General features: G+C 48.6%; 1 protein-coding gene across 2 annotated transcripts; it reads right to left on the reverse strand.

Moving 5' to 3' along the window:
• Positions 1–309: 309 nt before the first annotated feature.
• Positions 310–13,111, reverse strand: ABHD4 (abhydrolase domain containing 4, N-acyl phospholipase B). Of its 2 annotated transcripts, none has more exons than XM_045526091.1 (7): positions 13,015–13,111; positions 9,629–9,717; positions 7,697–8,069; positions 7,389–7,543; positions 5,133–5,244; positions 2,435–2,621; positions 310–1,796 (listed from the first exon to the last, which is right to left on the reverse strand). In XM_045526091.1, exons 1-7 carry the CDS (start codon positions 13,074–13,076, stop codon positions 1,707–1,709), a joined length of 1,068 nt encoding a protein of 355 aa, XP_045382047.1. In that variant the 5' UTR covers positions 13,077–13,111; the 3' UTR covers positions 310–1,706. The 2 variants fall into 2 exon arrangements, with proteins under 2 accessions (XP_045382047.1, XP_045382055.1); XM_045526099.1 differs by lacking the exon at positions 13,015–13,111 and adding an exon at positions 12,903–13,002.
• Positions 13,112–15,511: the final 2,400 nt, after the last annotated feature.

A 15,511-nucleotide genomic window follows, 5' to 3' on the forward strand; every position in this document is an offset into this window, starting at 1 on the left:
TAGGAAGACAGGGTATTTAATGGGCAGCAGGGAGCACCCAGTTCTGCCCAATTCTTCTCCTGTGAACTGGAGCTTTACCTGTCACTCTGGATCTGGGCTCCTCATCTGTCAAGAGCCGGTTGGCAGAGAGGGCCTGTGCTGACCTAGACTCTGGGCTGGATCCCAAGGGCAAATACCACGCTGATAGGAGAGGGAGTGGTGGGTAAACAGGCACCTCTCAGGGCGCCTGTCTCTGACTCAGGCATCACATGGCTGTTGTGAATTCATTGCCACCCAGCACTCTGCTCAGAGCAATATTAATCATCACTGTTGGCGGTTTTTACTCATTTCTTTATTAATATAGAAAAGGAGCCCAAGGCAGCTGGACCAGTAGTACAAAGCACCAGGAGTTAATGCCATTCTGGTGAAAGGGTTGGCTTTACAAAAGTGAAGGAGCAGGCAGGAGCTGCCCTGGTCTGGGGCTAGGCCCAGCCCACTGCCCCTAACCTCAGAGCAGCACCTGGAGCCTGCCCCTGGGAGACGGCTGACACATAGGTCAGGGCTGGGATAAGCTGGAGACCATGGCGACAGATGGCAAGGACAGAGGGTCAGGCAGTGGGAGCCACCCTGTGGCTGATGAGGACAGGGAACTGGACCATGGGCAGGGGCTCACGGTGGGCCTCTGCTCTGGGGGCAGGTAGAAAAATGCTGCAGATACTGGTGGGCATGGAGAACCCAGACATGGCCCTGAGGCGAAGGGCCTTTCCCTCCCCTCTCCACCAGGGGCCACCTTTGCTCTATACTACGTGTGGGGCTTCAGGGCCCAAGGCACAGAGGGAGGCTCAGAGGCCTCCAGTTGGAGATGCGGCAAGGAAGGAAGCATTGAGTGTCCCCAGGTTAGGAGCCAGGGCTGAGACACAGGGCAGGACAACAGCACCCCTGCAAAATGGGGCCAGAATGTGTGGCAGGGATGGGCTTATCCTTGGCCAGTGACCAGGACCAGCCCCATGGCAATGGTGCCTCCCTTGAACTGTAGCAAATCAAGTGTGCAATAAGCACTGGGTGTCAGCAGACCTGGGTTCTAACCTTAGCTCTGCTGGAAGTCATATCACACAGAGCTGTGTCACCATGGACCAGCCATGTCCTGTTTCCTCATCTGTCAATGAGGGCTTTGGATATGACCTCTTAGGTCGTGGGAGGGACTCCGCAGGCGAAGGGAGCTCCAGGACCTGCTCTTGGTAGTGGGAACTGGTCCCAGCCAGACCCTGGGTGGAACTGGCATGGGATGGGGGTGAGGGAGTGATGGAGGCAGAAGATGTTCTTGCATGAGACCTATCCCCACAAACACTCTAGAGCTAGGAAAGGTGGCTGGGAGCCCTCCTTTACCCAGAGGAAGAAAAGGGCGCAGAGGGAGGGAATGTAGCTCAGTACAAGCCTTTACAACCACTATCTAGGCGACACTTGGCATGGAGAGAATGGGTGACCCTGTGCAACCCTTTATGTTCTTTCCCAGGGTAGGGCACTCAAGGCCTCTTGTGGCTCCACCTCCAGCCCTTAGCGTGGGGTCAGGAGTGCTCTTTGTCACTGTGGTCCTGTTCTGGGGACAGCCCAAGGCTCTGCCAGGCTGGCATGTGTTAGTTGGTGAGGAAAGGACAGAGGGGTGAGTAAGCAGACAGGGAGGCGAGAGTGACTCTCTGGCTTTCTCCTCTTCCTCTAGAGAGAGCAGCTCAATCAACCGAGTTGCAGATCTCCTCCACCACGGCATTGAAGATGTGCGGCTGGTCAGCGTAGACGTGGTGCGATGCACCCTCAATCTCCTGTGGAAAGAGGACCCACCAGGGGTGAGACGGCCTTCACTCACCATTTCTTTTCCTTTGACACTGCTTGCTGCCACCCACAAGCTTTTATCAGAAACAATGCTCCACCTTTCTCCCTGAATCTCAGTACTTTCCTTTGGGAGTCAATGAATCCCAATATCCCATTCTACTTCTGTGGACATTCACCAGATCTCTCCTTCCATGTTAGCACTACTGATCTGCTCATTTCATCCAAAGTCCCAGTAAACGAGGGCCCCCGGGTGGCACCTCGCCTAATTAAGCATGCTCACTGGCAAACAAGGGTGGGGGCGGGCATAAGAAAAAAAGGCAGGCAGAATGTTGTGGGAAGACCTCGAGGCTCTGGCCTTGGGTAGGAATTACAGGGGTGCTGGAGAGGCAGCTACTGGACAAGAACCTGCCTTTCAGGTGAACTGGGAATTAGGATATTACAAAGACATTCAAACTTTCCAAAGCCACTGCCCTATCTCAATCTGTCCTTTTCTCTTTCCCCTAACTCTCTGATCCCCCTTCTCTACCCCAAGACCAAGAGCTGACTCACAGAGAGGCAACCAACATGTGTGGCATTCAATTCACAGCACTTCCTCAACTCCCACTCCTGGGATGACCAACCAACCTACCAGGTCTCGGACGTAGGAATCCGGCCGCTGCAACTTCACCTTTTTTCCTGTGCTGGTATCTATCCAGGTGTTGGCCCCATAGATCATGGTGATGGGCACATCCTTCCGAATCAAGTGAATGCGCTCCAGCATGGGGCGCCGGGCCCAGCCGAAGGACTCCATCATGGCTTTGAATGCCGTTTCACCACTGCCGGAAGCAGAACAGGGTAAGGCGATTAACAGCATGAACACTGCAGCAGAAAATGTCAAGGTGTCAGTCTCTCCAGAGGCTGGGGCAGTATCTCAGTCATCTTTGCATTCCTCTCAAAGCCAGGCACTGGGCTCATTAAATATCGGTAAGATTAGGAGAGGACTGTAATGCCAGAGATCTCCTGTCACAGAAAACTTAGGAAGGACACCCTTGTGAAAAACCCCCAGGGACTAAGAAGCATCCAAGAACAGAATGGAATGGATTGTTATTTATTCAACAAATATTTGTGTGTCATGTGAACACACATGGGAGACATGGGGGAGGGGACATATGAACAAGACACATGGGGTGCTGGCCCTCCTGGAGCCCCCATTTAGGTAAGTAGGCATTAAATAGCTAATCATATGATTAATTATTTAACTTAAAATTTCCCAAGAAGGATGAAAAGGTGGTCGAGTGCTACAGGAACACAGACTGGGGACTCAGTCTGCTGGGCTGAGGGAGAGGGTCAAGGAGTCCATTTGAGGTGCACTCTGAAGGGGATACCAGAGTAGTGGTATCAGCCCCTGGTATTAAAAATCAGTCTCACAAGGATGAGGGGAGCAGTAGTTTCTGTTAAGTAAAAAGCAACAAATGCTTATTTAATCTACCGTACTCTCTGGTTATTTCCTCAGGTAGGACTAACTGAGGCTGTGTCATGAGGTGTCTGCAAGGCTGGGACAGGAGCCAGCTCCCTGGCTGGTCTGTAGCTTCTGTGGGAGACGGGGAGGTTGGGGACGCTGCCGCCTCCTAGGCTGGGCCTGTTCGGGGTAGTTATAGCCACACTCTCTTTTGCACCCCAGGGATGAAGGGGAGCCTGAGTTCTGCCCAGGCCACCAAAAATGGATAATTTTTCCTTAAGATATTGCAGCATAGTAGAAAAATCATTGAATTTAGAGTCAGATACACACAAATCCAAATCCTTGGCCATGTTTTCTTAGCAAGCCAAGTAACCAGAATATACCTTAATTTTCTTATTTGCAAATTGAAGTATTATACTCATTTCATTAAGTCATGGTTAGAAAAATGAAAATATACACAAAACCCCTAAGTTTAGGTGAAGAGAAGTAGGTAACCCTCAAACATTTTTCCCTTTGGACAAATTTCATGTTTTCCAAGAGAATGATAAAAGTTACTATGAGCTTGTCAGGGTTATAACTCTAAAAACTCAGGTGGTCACAAAATTGAGTGATGGTGTTTGGGAGTGAGGGAGCTGGTCGCCAATGATGTCATCTTTGCTTCCTCCTGGACATGAATGAGTTGCAGGATTATATACTGTGGCTTAGACTGGGAGGCCTCTGTACAGAACTAGGTCAGGGGTGAGGAAAGTTCTGAGGAAAGGGCAAGGGTTGGGCCTGTGAGGCCTCAGGTGGGTACGAGGCTGGACTGAGCCCATGGGGCCTGAGAGAGGAGCTGAGAGCAGGAAGCTGGGGGCACCCAGTTTGACTGCTGAACGGAGTTTCTATCCGACTGCCTAACCGGGGTCCCTCCATTAGCTAGCTCATGTGCAGTGCTGGACGCACAGATCTCACGCTGCCCCAGAGCTGCCTGGGTTTGAGGCTAATGCTCAAACAGTGCTGCTGGAATGCAAATCCCCACCTTCCTCACGGCTTTGGCTCACAACAGCTGATTCAGACAGGGCTGGAGAGAGGTGGGGAAGTGACTTTGGTTCCTGAGATGCCTCCCAGCAGCTCAGGGTGAGGCCTTCACAGAGGCAGTGCCACCAACGCAGCCTCACGCTATCAGTCACTCACAGGGCACGGCCGTAGGGGAAGATTACCTCCCTGGCTCTGCCCTGGCCTTCAGTGTTGCCAAGACTGAAGATTGGCAGGCTGTGGGGCCTGCTGTGTAAGTGAATAGCCACAGACAGGAACTTTGCATGTTCCAGGGACACGCTCAAATCTCCAAAAGATACAAGAGAATTTCTGTCCCAATAAGTCATTTCAAAGTACACATAATTAGATTTAAAAATGTGTGCTCTTTCACTGAGCAATTCTATGTGTAGGAATGTATTTTACAGTTACAGTCACATGTGTGTGCAAGGAGGCCTTCTGAAGCAACGGCTCATGGTATCCTAGATGAGAAATAATAAGGAAATTTGGGGACTGAAGACTTCTTTCTTTCTTTCTTTTCCTTTAAAAAAAATGCCATGTTTTTATCACTTTTTCAATTTTAAAAAAGGATCTTTTAAAATGTTTTCCAGACTTTTGCCCATCAGGCCAACTGCTGATCTGTAGGGAAGAGAGAGGACCTTCCTCTAGAGATGGGCAGCATGTTTAATTAATCTATTATCTTCTATATTTCTTTGTGTCTATCCCTGGGGAACTCTCTGGAAATGATCAAGCCTATTAGTGCCTGTGTTCCCCTGAGCCAGAGCTTTGTGAAAGAAAAAACAAAACACAGGACTCCAGTAGCTGGAGTTTTATCACTAAACCTTTCACCCCGAGCTAGCCTTGGAGCTGTCCTCACCTGGGATTCTGTGCATTGCAGTGGTAGATATACTCTGATATGGTATCATCTTCAAAGAAGTCCGCAAACTTGCGCTTGAAGTCTGGTCGGAATCTCTGCACCAGGCCAGGCCCTGGGAGGGAATAGAAAAACCCACAGTGGCCAATTTGGGTAGGGGTCAGGGGCGGGGGGACGACAAGACTCCTGCCTGTGTTATGTTTTAACAACTTTAACCAAACAGGATTTCTCCTAAGAGTTTGTTTGCTTTATACGTTTAACATTACAGTGGCAGAAAGAGTGCGGGAGTCTATGGCGAAGACTTCAAATGACCGTTGGTTGCCAAAGAATTTAGAGACAGTCTAACATCACTGGGGAACCAGCTTATTTTCAGCTCAATGAAGTCCCAAGATCTTTCCCTGCAAGGATCACAAGCCCTCCCCCTGAGCGCATAGTTGAGATGCTCTTCTTTCAGTCTGTGTTCTTTTTCTCCCTGAAACCCTATGGCCTTCTAATCTTCTGATGATAGTGGATGAAACTAGACCACCTCCCATGAGCCCTCTCATGTTCAAACCTGTAATAGAATACATGGAGAGGTGAACTTAACAACACTGGTGTCTCAGACTCAGAGCACTCTTTTAGAACAATCTGTTCCTTTCACCTTTCCTTGTGGTATATATACAAGCAAAAACAGACTGTAAAAATTGGGCCTACTGGTCAATTTCTGATCTCTCTCTTCTGGTATTCTCTGTGTAAGCAGTAAAGGGGTGAGAGGGAGGTGCAGCAAAGCTCTCCATGGGTGCTGGCCCTCCCTCCTGGCACAGTCCCCCATGGCTGCCAGCCAACTGCCCCAACCATAATACCTCTGATGCCCAGGCAGGAGCCTGGCCAGATGCACGGCCAGAAAATGAGAGAGTGGCTCGAGCAGGGCTTCTCCCTGGAAAAAGACTATAGAGGTTCTGCTGGAGTCCTCAGTCCTGGGAACCTGAGAAGGTCAGCCCTCTGCTCACTTTCTGTCCTTTCCAGCTGTGTCTGTTGTGAGCCTTCCTTTCTCTCCAAACTCCTAAACGCCTACCTTCCACTCAAATGCTCATTTTGCTTTCTTTATCTGGAATCATTCTGTTTTTTTTTTTTTTTTTTTGAGACAGAGTCTCGCTCTGTTGCCCGGGCTAGAGTGAGTGCCGTGGTGTCAGCCTAGCTCACAGCAACCTCAAACTCCTGGGCTCAAGCGATCCTTCTGCCTCAGCCTCTCGAGTAGCTGGGACTACAGGCATGCGCCACTATGCCCAGCTAATTTTTTCTATATATATTTTTAGTTGGCCAGATAATTTCTTTCTATTTTTAGTAGAGACGGGGTCTCACTCTTGCTCAGGCTGGTCTCGAACTCCTGACCTCGAGTGATCCACCCTCCTCGGCCTCCCAGAGTGCTAGGATTATAGGCGTGAGCCACCGCGCCCGGCCCATTCTGTTTTAATTCAAGGGCCTAGAGAGAGAACTCTTCTTTCGCTATTAGCAATTAACTCATAATAATTGGCTATTGAACATTACTATGTAAACATAAGCCATCAGTACAAGATAAGGGTCACTAAGCTTTTCCATGAAGGGAATCTACTTTTCACTTCATCAGAGTTATAAGCTCCTCAGAAGGGAGGGGTGCTGGTAGTGTGAGGTCAGAAAGCCACAGCTACCGACACTGTTCACTATGGCTGGCTCTTCCTGCCCCTCCCCTCCTTCCCTCCCTTTTACTCCGAGAATTTGCTGAAGGGTCCTAAGTGCTAGGCGACACAGAGCAGGTGAAGATGTGGTTCTTGCCTGGAGCAGGGCATGGTTCAGAGGGGCTTCCCTGCCCTGGTGGGTTATGTTGGAGGCTCTGGTCGTGTCCTGCTCCAGTGCTGGGTGACCCATGAGGATGGGATCCAGTGGCGGTTACTGTGCCTGAATCACCAACAGGTTGTCATAAAGACTCACATATGTAGCAGAGGAAGTGTCACCTCATAGCCCACCTCACAGCCTCCTTCTCTCTCTGGGGGTCTAGCCAAGGCATGGGGTAGCTGTCCTGCTCCATCTGTCCCTTGCATAGGAAAGCTTTTTCCATGCAGATGAAGGGGTAAAAAGAACCTTCTGAAACCTTAAAGAGATCTGGTTCAGATTAATAGCTTTAAATAATAATGCTAGGCCCATTCTCACTTTTTATGAATAAGTGGGGCAGACACAGTGGGGCTTCCAGAATGGGACAGACTTGGTTTAAGGGAATAGTTTCTTCATCTGCAGGCTACTCACCCCAGGGCCCAGCTACTCGAAGAACAGCCAAAGGATTGGAACGCCCTAGGACAGACGCCACGGCCTTGACCCACGTTGGGGGAGCACGGCTCTCACTGGGGTCGGTCGGTCGGAGGGGGAAGCCCCATGGGTCCACCAGGATGAGGTGTTTTACTCTACATTAAAGGAGGAAAGAAGAGAAGAAACACTGTATTCTTTTGGAAGCACCAGAGCCTTTCAATCTGGGGGGGAGGAGAGAATTATGGGAAAAGAGTACTGGAAAGTTCCCAGGGCAGGGAGTTAGGTCATGAGGGCAGGTGGCTCATTACCTTTCAGGGTACTTGATAGAGTAAGAAGTGGCCAGGAATCCTCCCAAACTGTGCCCCAGGAGGATCATGTTGGGGATCCCCATGGTCTCCCGCCATGTCTCTATCGAGGTCACAAACTCGTCCTCGGCCCCCTCTGGGTCCCTCGGGAACGTTGGCCTTGAGCTTCGCCCGAAGCCAAGCAGGTCGAAGGTGTGAAGCGTGCGGCGGGTACTCAGCGAATCCATGTTGAGGATCCAGAGTCCCACGCCACCCCCGAAGCCATGCACCATCACCAGGGGCGTGCGGTCCTTTTGCTCAGGGCTCACAGTCACCGTCCAGATCTTGTTCTGGTTTGGGAGGGAAATGTATCTGGCCAGGAACTTGTTCTGGAGACCTGGGATGGGGAGAATTCCAGGGCGAATCAACAAGACTGCTTCCCGATGGCTGTCATTCTGTCTGGACTACACGCTTCAGATGTCCCTCTCCATTCCGAGACCCTTCTCACACTCTCTCAGCTCTTTCCTGCCACAACTCTGACCACTGACAAAGACTCTCTCCTTGACCACACTTTAGGTGAGCTCTTGTGAGCCCTCTTCTTGACAAGTCCTGGCCCCTGGCCTTGTCCTGCCTCCGGCATGCCTAGCCCAGCCTTAGCAAGAATCCCCTCGCCCTTCATTTCTGAGCAAGCGGCTCCTTCCCCACCTTTGATGTGTAAGTCCTTGACCTTTCTTCAGCAAGAATCTTGTTAAGTCTGTTTAGCAAGAACCCCCTTATCCTTAATGTCTCCTCTCAGTACTTCCCCATCCACTGGCCCTCTCACCCTGCTCCTTGGTTATAAGTCCTCACTTGTCCTTGTTGTATTTGGAGTTGAGCCCCATCTCTCTCCGCTATTGTAATAGTCTTGAATAGTCTTGGTAAGGACCAACTTAATGTGTCAAAAAATTTTTTTCTTTGACACTACATATCCTAGAGAATTCAACTCCAAGCACAATTTGCAGATTAGTCTGTAGGTAATGAAGGCCATCTTATTCCCGGAGGCTGCTTGTCCAGCTCCCTTTGGGCCCAGGGTGGCAGTGACACTCCACAGAGCTCTTGTGGCCAGCGCTCTTGAACCTGTGTGTGCTTGGAGCTTGACAGATGGACGGAACTGGGGTCCAGCCAGGTGGAGAGGGTGATGGGTATGCGCTGGGCCTTGGGCTTATTCCCCTTAGAGACTGAGGTGGGCAGCACTTGCTCTGCTGGTGCCACAGCAGTCACGTGGCAGAGCTACCTAGATGCTGGGCAGAGGCTTGAAAGCTGTGGCTGCTCTGCGTCTGCTCTGACTCAGGCCCCTAAGAGCAAGGGTGGCTGTGGCTGGGGCAGTTGGGGAAGATCATGTGAGAAATATGGGGAGGTGAGGCCCATGGGTCTTGTTGGAGCTGTTACTGCTCATGGGATGCCCTGCCCCAAAGCAACAGTGCCCATGGGAGCTGGTCTGCAAATCCCAAACTACTGTGGTGACCAGACAAGTGGTGGGCTAAAACCAGGTAGAACATAGGGCACATTAGAGAATGTAGGATTGCTGGCCCTTGGGTAGGCAGGTGGTAAATCTAAGAAGTGTTTGTGTGTTTAGAACAGAGAAGGAGAGAAGGAAAGAGAGAGAAATGGGGCAGAAGGAGGGAAGAGGAGAACGTGTATGTCTGTGTGTGTTAACCCAGATTGGTACAGGGTTTGAGGTTAAGCTGTAGGATGTGGCAAGAACTAGCATATGGCTAGGGAGAAGGTGAGAAACCACTATCACAGAATATCATGCCCTCTGTGTGAATCTCTTCCCTCAAATCACTGACATTGTTTCCTCCCACCCAAAGCACGGTTAATCAGGAATCAGTGGGTTCAGTGTACCTGGCTCTGGGAAGATCCTGCACCCTTCTTGGGCCCCTGAGGGAGGTGGGACAAACTGTCCCTTCTACTTACACTGGAGGATCCTGGCTTCCACATTCTTCAGTTGAGACATAGAAGTGGGGCGCCAAGTAGGCAGCCAGCTACTCAGCCAGCCTTGAGGCCTGGGATGAAGAGACACAGAGATACTCATTGGCAACATTGACAAGGAAACATTGATGCTCTCAGCCTGATAACAAGAGTTATCAGGAGGCAGGGTGTTTCCCAGCCTCAGGAGACCTGCCCACTATGGCAGTCAGCAATTCCCTAGCTGCCTTAGATAGAACATTATTCTTCTTTTGTAGGTGGTTATTAACAACATGACCCTTGTTGCAACAGATAGTCAGAACATCATGTGTACAAATACTTTACAGTTTCCAAAGCTCTTTCAGATTTATTATCTCACTTGAGCTTTAAAACTTCCCTTTGTTACTGGTTATCATAATTTATGCTCAAGGAGATTAAAAAGTGAGGACAAGCAATTAATGTTTCAGTTAGTTTGCCATCCCCAGGACTAGCTGTTCCTTTAGGGTAGGACAGACAAATTCCCATGCCACCTTCCCTCCTGGCAGGGCACTGGTGTTTGTGTGTACCCTCTTCCAAGCCCCTGGAAATATGGAGCATTGTGTCAGTGCCCACATTACCTGAGCTCTCAGGTAATCAATCCATCCAGCCCTTAACATGGAAATGGGGTAGGCAGGGAGCAGGAGGTAGGAGACCTGGGTTCAAGTCCTGCTATGACTCACTGATAGGACGCAGGTTGCCTCTGGCCTTGTTTTCCAGATTGTAAAATGAGTAGTAGAAAGCTCACCCATGTCCTCACCTCCCATAGCATGCGGTAAAACAGATAGGATAACCTATACTGCTTTGCTTTCTCCTTCACACCCAGTGACTTTAAGTCACTGCAAGATAGAGATTAAAAGCACCAGCTTTGGAATAAAAAAACTCCTGGATCCGAATCACAGTACTATCATTGACGAGCTTGGCTCATTAAAAAACCTGTCTTTGAGCATCTGGATACGTAAGGGACCTTGTAAGGTACTCAGAACTACTTAGATGTTCAATAAATGACAGGTTTTATCATTTCTTTTCCATCCCATATGATATTTTTCTTTTCTTGAACTCTGTCTGGGTGAAGTGGGTTAGAGGACAGACATCAACAGCTATAGGAAGGGCCTGTGAACACAGTCAAGGCAGGGGCATTTCGTGGGGAAATGAGGGGAACCATTACCAAACCCCCTTAGCACATACGGGGCATCCTAATACATCATTTGAAGTACAGAATTTTAGATTAGGAATTTTCCTTAGAAATCAGCCAGTCCAGCTCTTCATTTTACAAATGAGCAAACTAATGCCCAGAGAGGTAACACAGCAAGTTAGAAAACGAACCAGAACGTAAACTCAGATCTCAAATCCAGATTTCTCAGTACCTCCTCCATGGACCTTCCAGCCTTAGCCTTTCAAGACCATACATAAATATTCACAGTATTTAACCACATTTTCATACTTATCTCTGTTTCCTGAAGGGAGGTGTGATCTAAAGCCAGAGTTCTAATTTTAGCACTGCTACTTACCAGCAATGTGACTGTGGGTGCATTATTTAACCTTTCTGTGTCAGAGCTTCCTCATCTTTAAAAGGGAGGTTCTCATACGGTTGTTATAAAGATTAAATGAGTTAGTGCATCTAAAGCACATAGAATAATGCCTAGCACAAGATAAACTCCCAAGAAACTTTCTTTCCCCCCAGCTAAATTATAAGCTGTCTACATTCCCAGTGTTTTGCAAGTAGCAATTCTCAGCAAATATTTGAAATCTGAAAGAAAAACTGGGGTTACAGCTGGGAGTGATACATTGATGGCTTTAGCCAAATGAGTCTCAATCAATCTAATCCCAGAGAGACTCAGAACCCTTTTAATACTCTACTGGAATTCCTCACAGGCTTGAAGTATGGGGACCAAGACCTGGGGTTGGAATTTTGCCAGTGTTAAGAGACAAACTTTCTCTCTGAATCATAGATACTGTGACAAGTCAGATCGTAACATCCAATCCCACATTGTCCTGTAACTGCCCAGTGCATTGGAGGAGAAATGCTATCTCGTGGAACAGCACCATGGGCTGCTCAGCAGATATTCCTTGTGGGGAGATGTACTTTGCCATTCTTCTGCAAAAATGTTACAGGTAAAGCACTGGAAATGACACCTGGCACACCGTATATGTGCAATACTGTTGGGAAGGAGGGGGATGGGGTGGGAAATTGAGGCAAGGAGCAGAGAAGCCACTTAGCCATGAACTTAGCTTGGCTAGGGTGTTCTCTTCCATCCCGATGGGGGTGAAACAGAAGGGGTTCTGTGCTGGGAGAGGATCCTGTTCTAGACCCCTGTGATCTTGGGCAAATCTCCTAATTTCTACGGATATCAGCTTTTCATTTGTAAAAGGGAGCTGAACTACCTGCATCTCTTCCAGCTCTAATATTCTGCTTCTATTTGCATTTTAGGCATTGGAAATTTCCTCTTGGAAAAGTTATCTTAGAAGGCAACATTCTTCTGGGCAGTTCCTTCAAGCCTAGGAAGTTATTTATTATTGCTATAATTAGTTTTGCAGGATGTCAGTTCTGCAGGTCTGTAAAGGGGGAGTACCAGGTCCAGGCAAGGCCCTGTTCTGGTGAAACCAAGGCTTGGCTGGGAGCTGAGTCATTCTTCTAGAAACAACTTTTCCTTGCTCCTATCAGATTTCGAACTGCTAGTTACACCACCTACAGGTGGTATCCCAAACCTGATGCCCTTGAGGCAGTGGTAACAAATCTCAATAGCTCTAATTCTGAAACCACTGCATTAAGGATGCTGTTATAATGATTAAAACCATTATCACCTAGGACCACAAGCGGTTATGTGTATCGGTGGGCAAGAGCTAAAGAAACTTGCAAGCCCATCACTCCATGCCAATCCTAACGCGGTGGAGACCTCTGCCTTCTGCCTGCGCCTTCTCCTTGCCGGGCTGAGGGAAGAGGCTCTTTCTACAACCCACGACTATCGACCCGGGCAGGTCGAGACGAGCACACCTGGCTGCTGCTCCCGCACCTGCGTCCCACAAGCTTGCTTTCGGGGGATCTCACACATTACCATTAAATCTAATCTCTGAGCACAGCGACTACTGGAGAGTGAGGGGCAATCGCGAAGACTAACGGGCAAAGTCAGAATGACTGAGCTGCAGGCAAGCTCATCTACCATCGCTCCCCAGGCTCTGCGGCCGCCTCTTCTGGGCAAAAAGCAAAGCAAGCAAACGCAACCCCCAGTCCTCCCCGGAAGCCGACCTGAAAACGGAAAGGCGGGAAGGTGTCTAAAACAGTTCCTCTGCCACAGACAGTCCCAGGATCATGGCCCAGAGAGAGGGAGAGAGAAAAGAGAGAGACAGAATTAACTCACTGCTGCTCCAGATCATCAGCCATAGTAAACAAGCCCTGCCGGGTCAAGCAGAGCCAGCCCATCCCTCCGCCTGACGCCAGCACCAGCTGACCCAGAAAAGTATCGGATAACAGAAGGGGCGTGGCCAGCGCCGCCACTGGGCGGGGAGGCGGGGCTCCAGGCGCGGGAGGCGGGGCTCCAGGCGCCGGATCGGCTCTGAGCGGGGCCTGGGCTGCAGGGTGGCCGCTGACAGATGAAACTCGACAAATGGGTTTGAGCTAGTGGGGCCCTTCTTGCTAGGTTTTCGAGTATTGGCATGTCATATCCAAGCAGAGATGTCTCTGGGGGTCTTATAAAATAGGACGGTAATCCTGGTCACACATTTGGGGGACAGTGAAGGAGGTGAGTCGTGCTACAAACTCCAAGTGCTTCACATGAGCTCCGTCAGCACTCCGTTCTCTCATAATTAAAAAGTGGCAGAACTACCCCTGCACACGCTCGCACACACTCTTTGAGCTTCCTGTTATAGCTCTCTCCCCCTGAAATCTCCCCTTGCTGGTGTTCCTTCTAATTGGATGCTTAAGATATTTGTGGAGACAATACCATTGGTTGAATGCTTCTACAAAGGGCCTAGTTGCCAGATATGAAAAATAAAAAAACAGGATGCCTAGTTAAATTTAAATTTCAGATAAATAACAAATAATTTTTTAGAATAAGTATGTGCCCTGCAATATTTGGGGCATAACTGGGTATCCTGTATTTTATCTGGCAACCCTAAACCTATGCAACATATGCCAAGAAGGGCAATCCTCTACTCTGAGGTTGAGTCTTGCCTCAACCTAGTTTCCAGGGAAAATGTAGCTCAATCCCAGGTCTCCTTCAGTTTGGAGGATTGCAGCTGAATCTGTAAGGCTGGGTCTGCTTTAGATATGTGGGTGTGGGGACATGGGATGTAAAGTGGCTGGCTGAGCTCAGAGTTCCTAAGTGCACTTCAGGTTTGTTCCGCAGAGGAGTCAAATCTTGAGCCTGGCTGTAGAATTGACTTGAACTGGTAAATGGTGCCTGATGTCCCTGGAGCTGTCCGATTTTAGATCATCCCCTTGGTTAAGTTAAAACCAGGCTAGAGGGTGGTGGAGGATGGATGGGAGAATGCCGGTGCAGAGGGTTTATCTTTAGCATTCCTGCTGGACCCAGAATTTTCTGAGATTTCTTCCTTCTTGTAACACAGTATTAAGCTGATCATTATAAAGACTTAGTTTAAGAGAACTGCTATTTATAGTTTAGGGGCTTAGGAATTTGCAAGACGTGGGGCAAAGTGGTACAAATAGCAGAGGACTTGTCTGTTCCGTTTATTCTTTCAACAAAGCACAGTGGTCCTAAACTGCAGTGTGCATAAGAATCATCTGGAGGGCTTGTTAAAAATTCAGGTTCCCAGCGGGGGGTGCAGTGGCTCATGCTTGTAATTCTAGCACTCTGGGAGGCTGAGGAGGGAGGATCACTTGAGCTCAGGAGTTTGAGACGAGCCTGAACAAAAGTGAGACCCTGTCTCTACTAAAAATAGAAAAAATTAGGCAGGTGTGGTGGCTCACACCTATAGTCTCAGCTACTCGGGAGGCTGAGGCAGGAGGATTGCTTGAGCCCAGGAGTTTGAGGTTGCAGTGAGCTATGATGATGCCACTGCACTCTAGCCGGGGTGACAGAACGTGATTCTGTCTCAAAACAACAACAACAACAACAACAAAAAATCAGATTTCCAATCCCTACCCTTTGAGATTCTAATTCAGCTGGTTTGGCTTGATGCTAGAAAGCTGCATTTTTAGGAAGCAATGTAGATGCTGGTGCTCAATGAGACTCACTGGTTAATTAGAAGCATAAACTCTGAAGTCAGAAATCTGTATTAAGGTCAGTCTTTGCTTTGCCACTTATACATTGTATGCCCTTGGGCAAATTATTTAGTATCTCTTAATTTCTTCCTCTGGCTTGTGTCTTGTGAGCATTAACCAAGATAATTCAACTAAACATTTAGTATACTTATTTGTGCTAAAAAATGTTACTTATTGTTACTGTTGGTTATTCTTCAAAGCCAAGCATTATGTTAAGCACTAAGAATACAATTATCAAAAGGAAAGAAAGAACCTGTTCTAGTAGCAAACAGAGACTTTCTATCTGCTGCCACCCTAGGCTGTTCTTGGCTTTGCCCAGCTGGCAACTTTGTATTCAGAGGTGAGCTCAAACTTTTCTTCTGAGGCCTTTCTTAACCATAGGGTCTAAAGAGATTCCCCATCAGTTGATTGCATTACCTTATTTATTTATTTATTTATTGGAGACAGGGTCCCGCTCTGTCACCTGGACTGGAGTGCAGTGGTGTCATCATAGCTCACTGCAACCTCAAACTCCTGGACTCAAGCAATCCTCCAGTCTTGGCCTCCCAAAGTAACATTACCGTATTTTTATTTTCTTCATAACACTTATCACTATCTGAAATTATCTTGCATATTTGTCTACGCATTTATTATCA

This window comes from Lemur catta, chromosome 1 (assembly GCF_020740605.2).
Source record: "Lemur catta isolate mLemCat1 chromosome 1, mLemCat1.pri, whole genome shotgun sequence".
Classification (NCBI taxonomy): domain Eukaryota; kingdom Metazoa; phylum Chordata; class Mammalia; order Primates; family Lemuridae; genus Lemur; species Lemur catta.

Excerpts from the sequence above, each read along its gene's own strand:
- ABHD4 (XM_045526091.1), bottom strand. The coding sequence starts at position 13,076 with ATGGGCTGGCTCTGCTTGACCCGGCAGGGCTTGTTTACTATGGCTGAT. Across the intron at positions 7,544-7,696 it reads TCTATCAAGTACCCTGAAAG|AGTAAAACACCTCATCCTGG; the intron begins GTAATGAGCCAC and ends CCTTTAATGTAG. Across the intron at positions 5,245-7,388 it reads TCGAGTAGCTGGGCCCTGGG|GGCCTGGCCTGGTGCAGAGA; the intron begins GTGAGTAGCCTG and ends ATTCCCTCCCAG.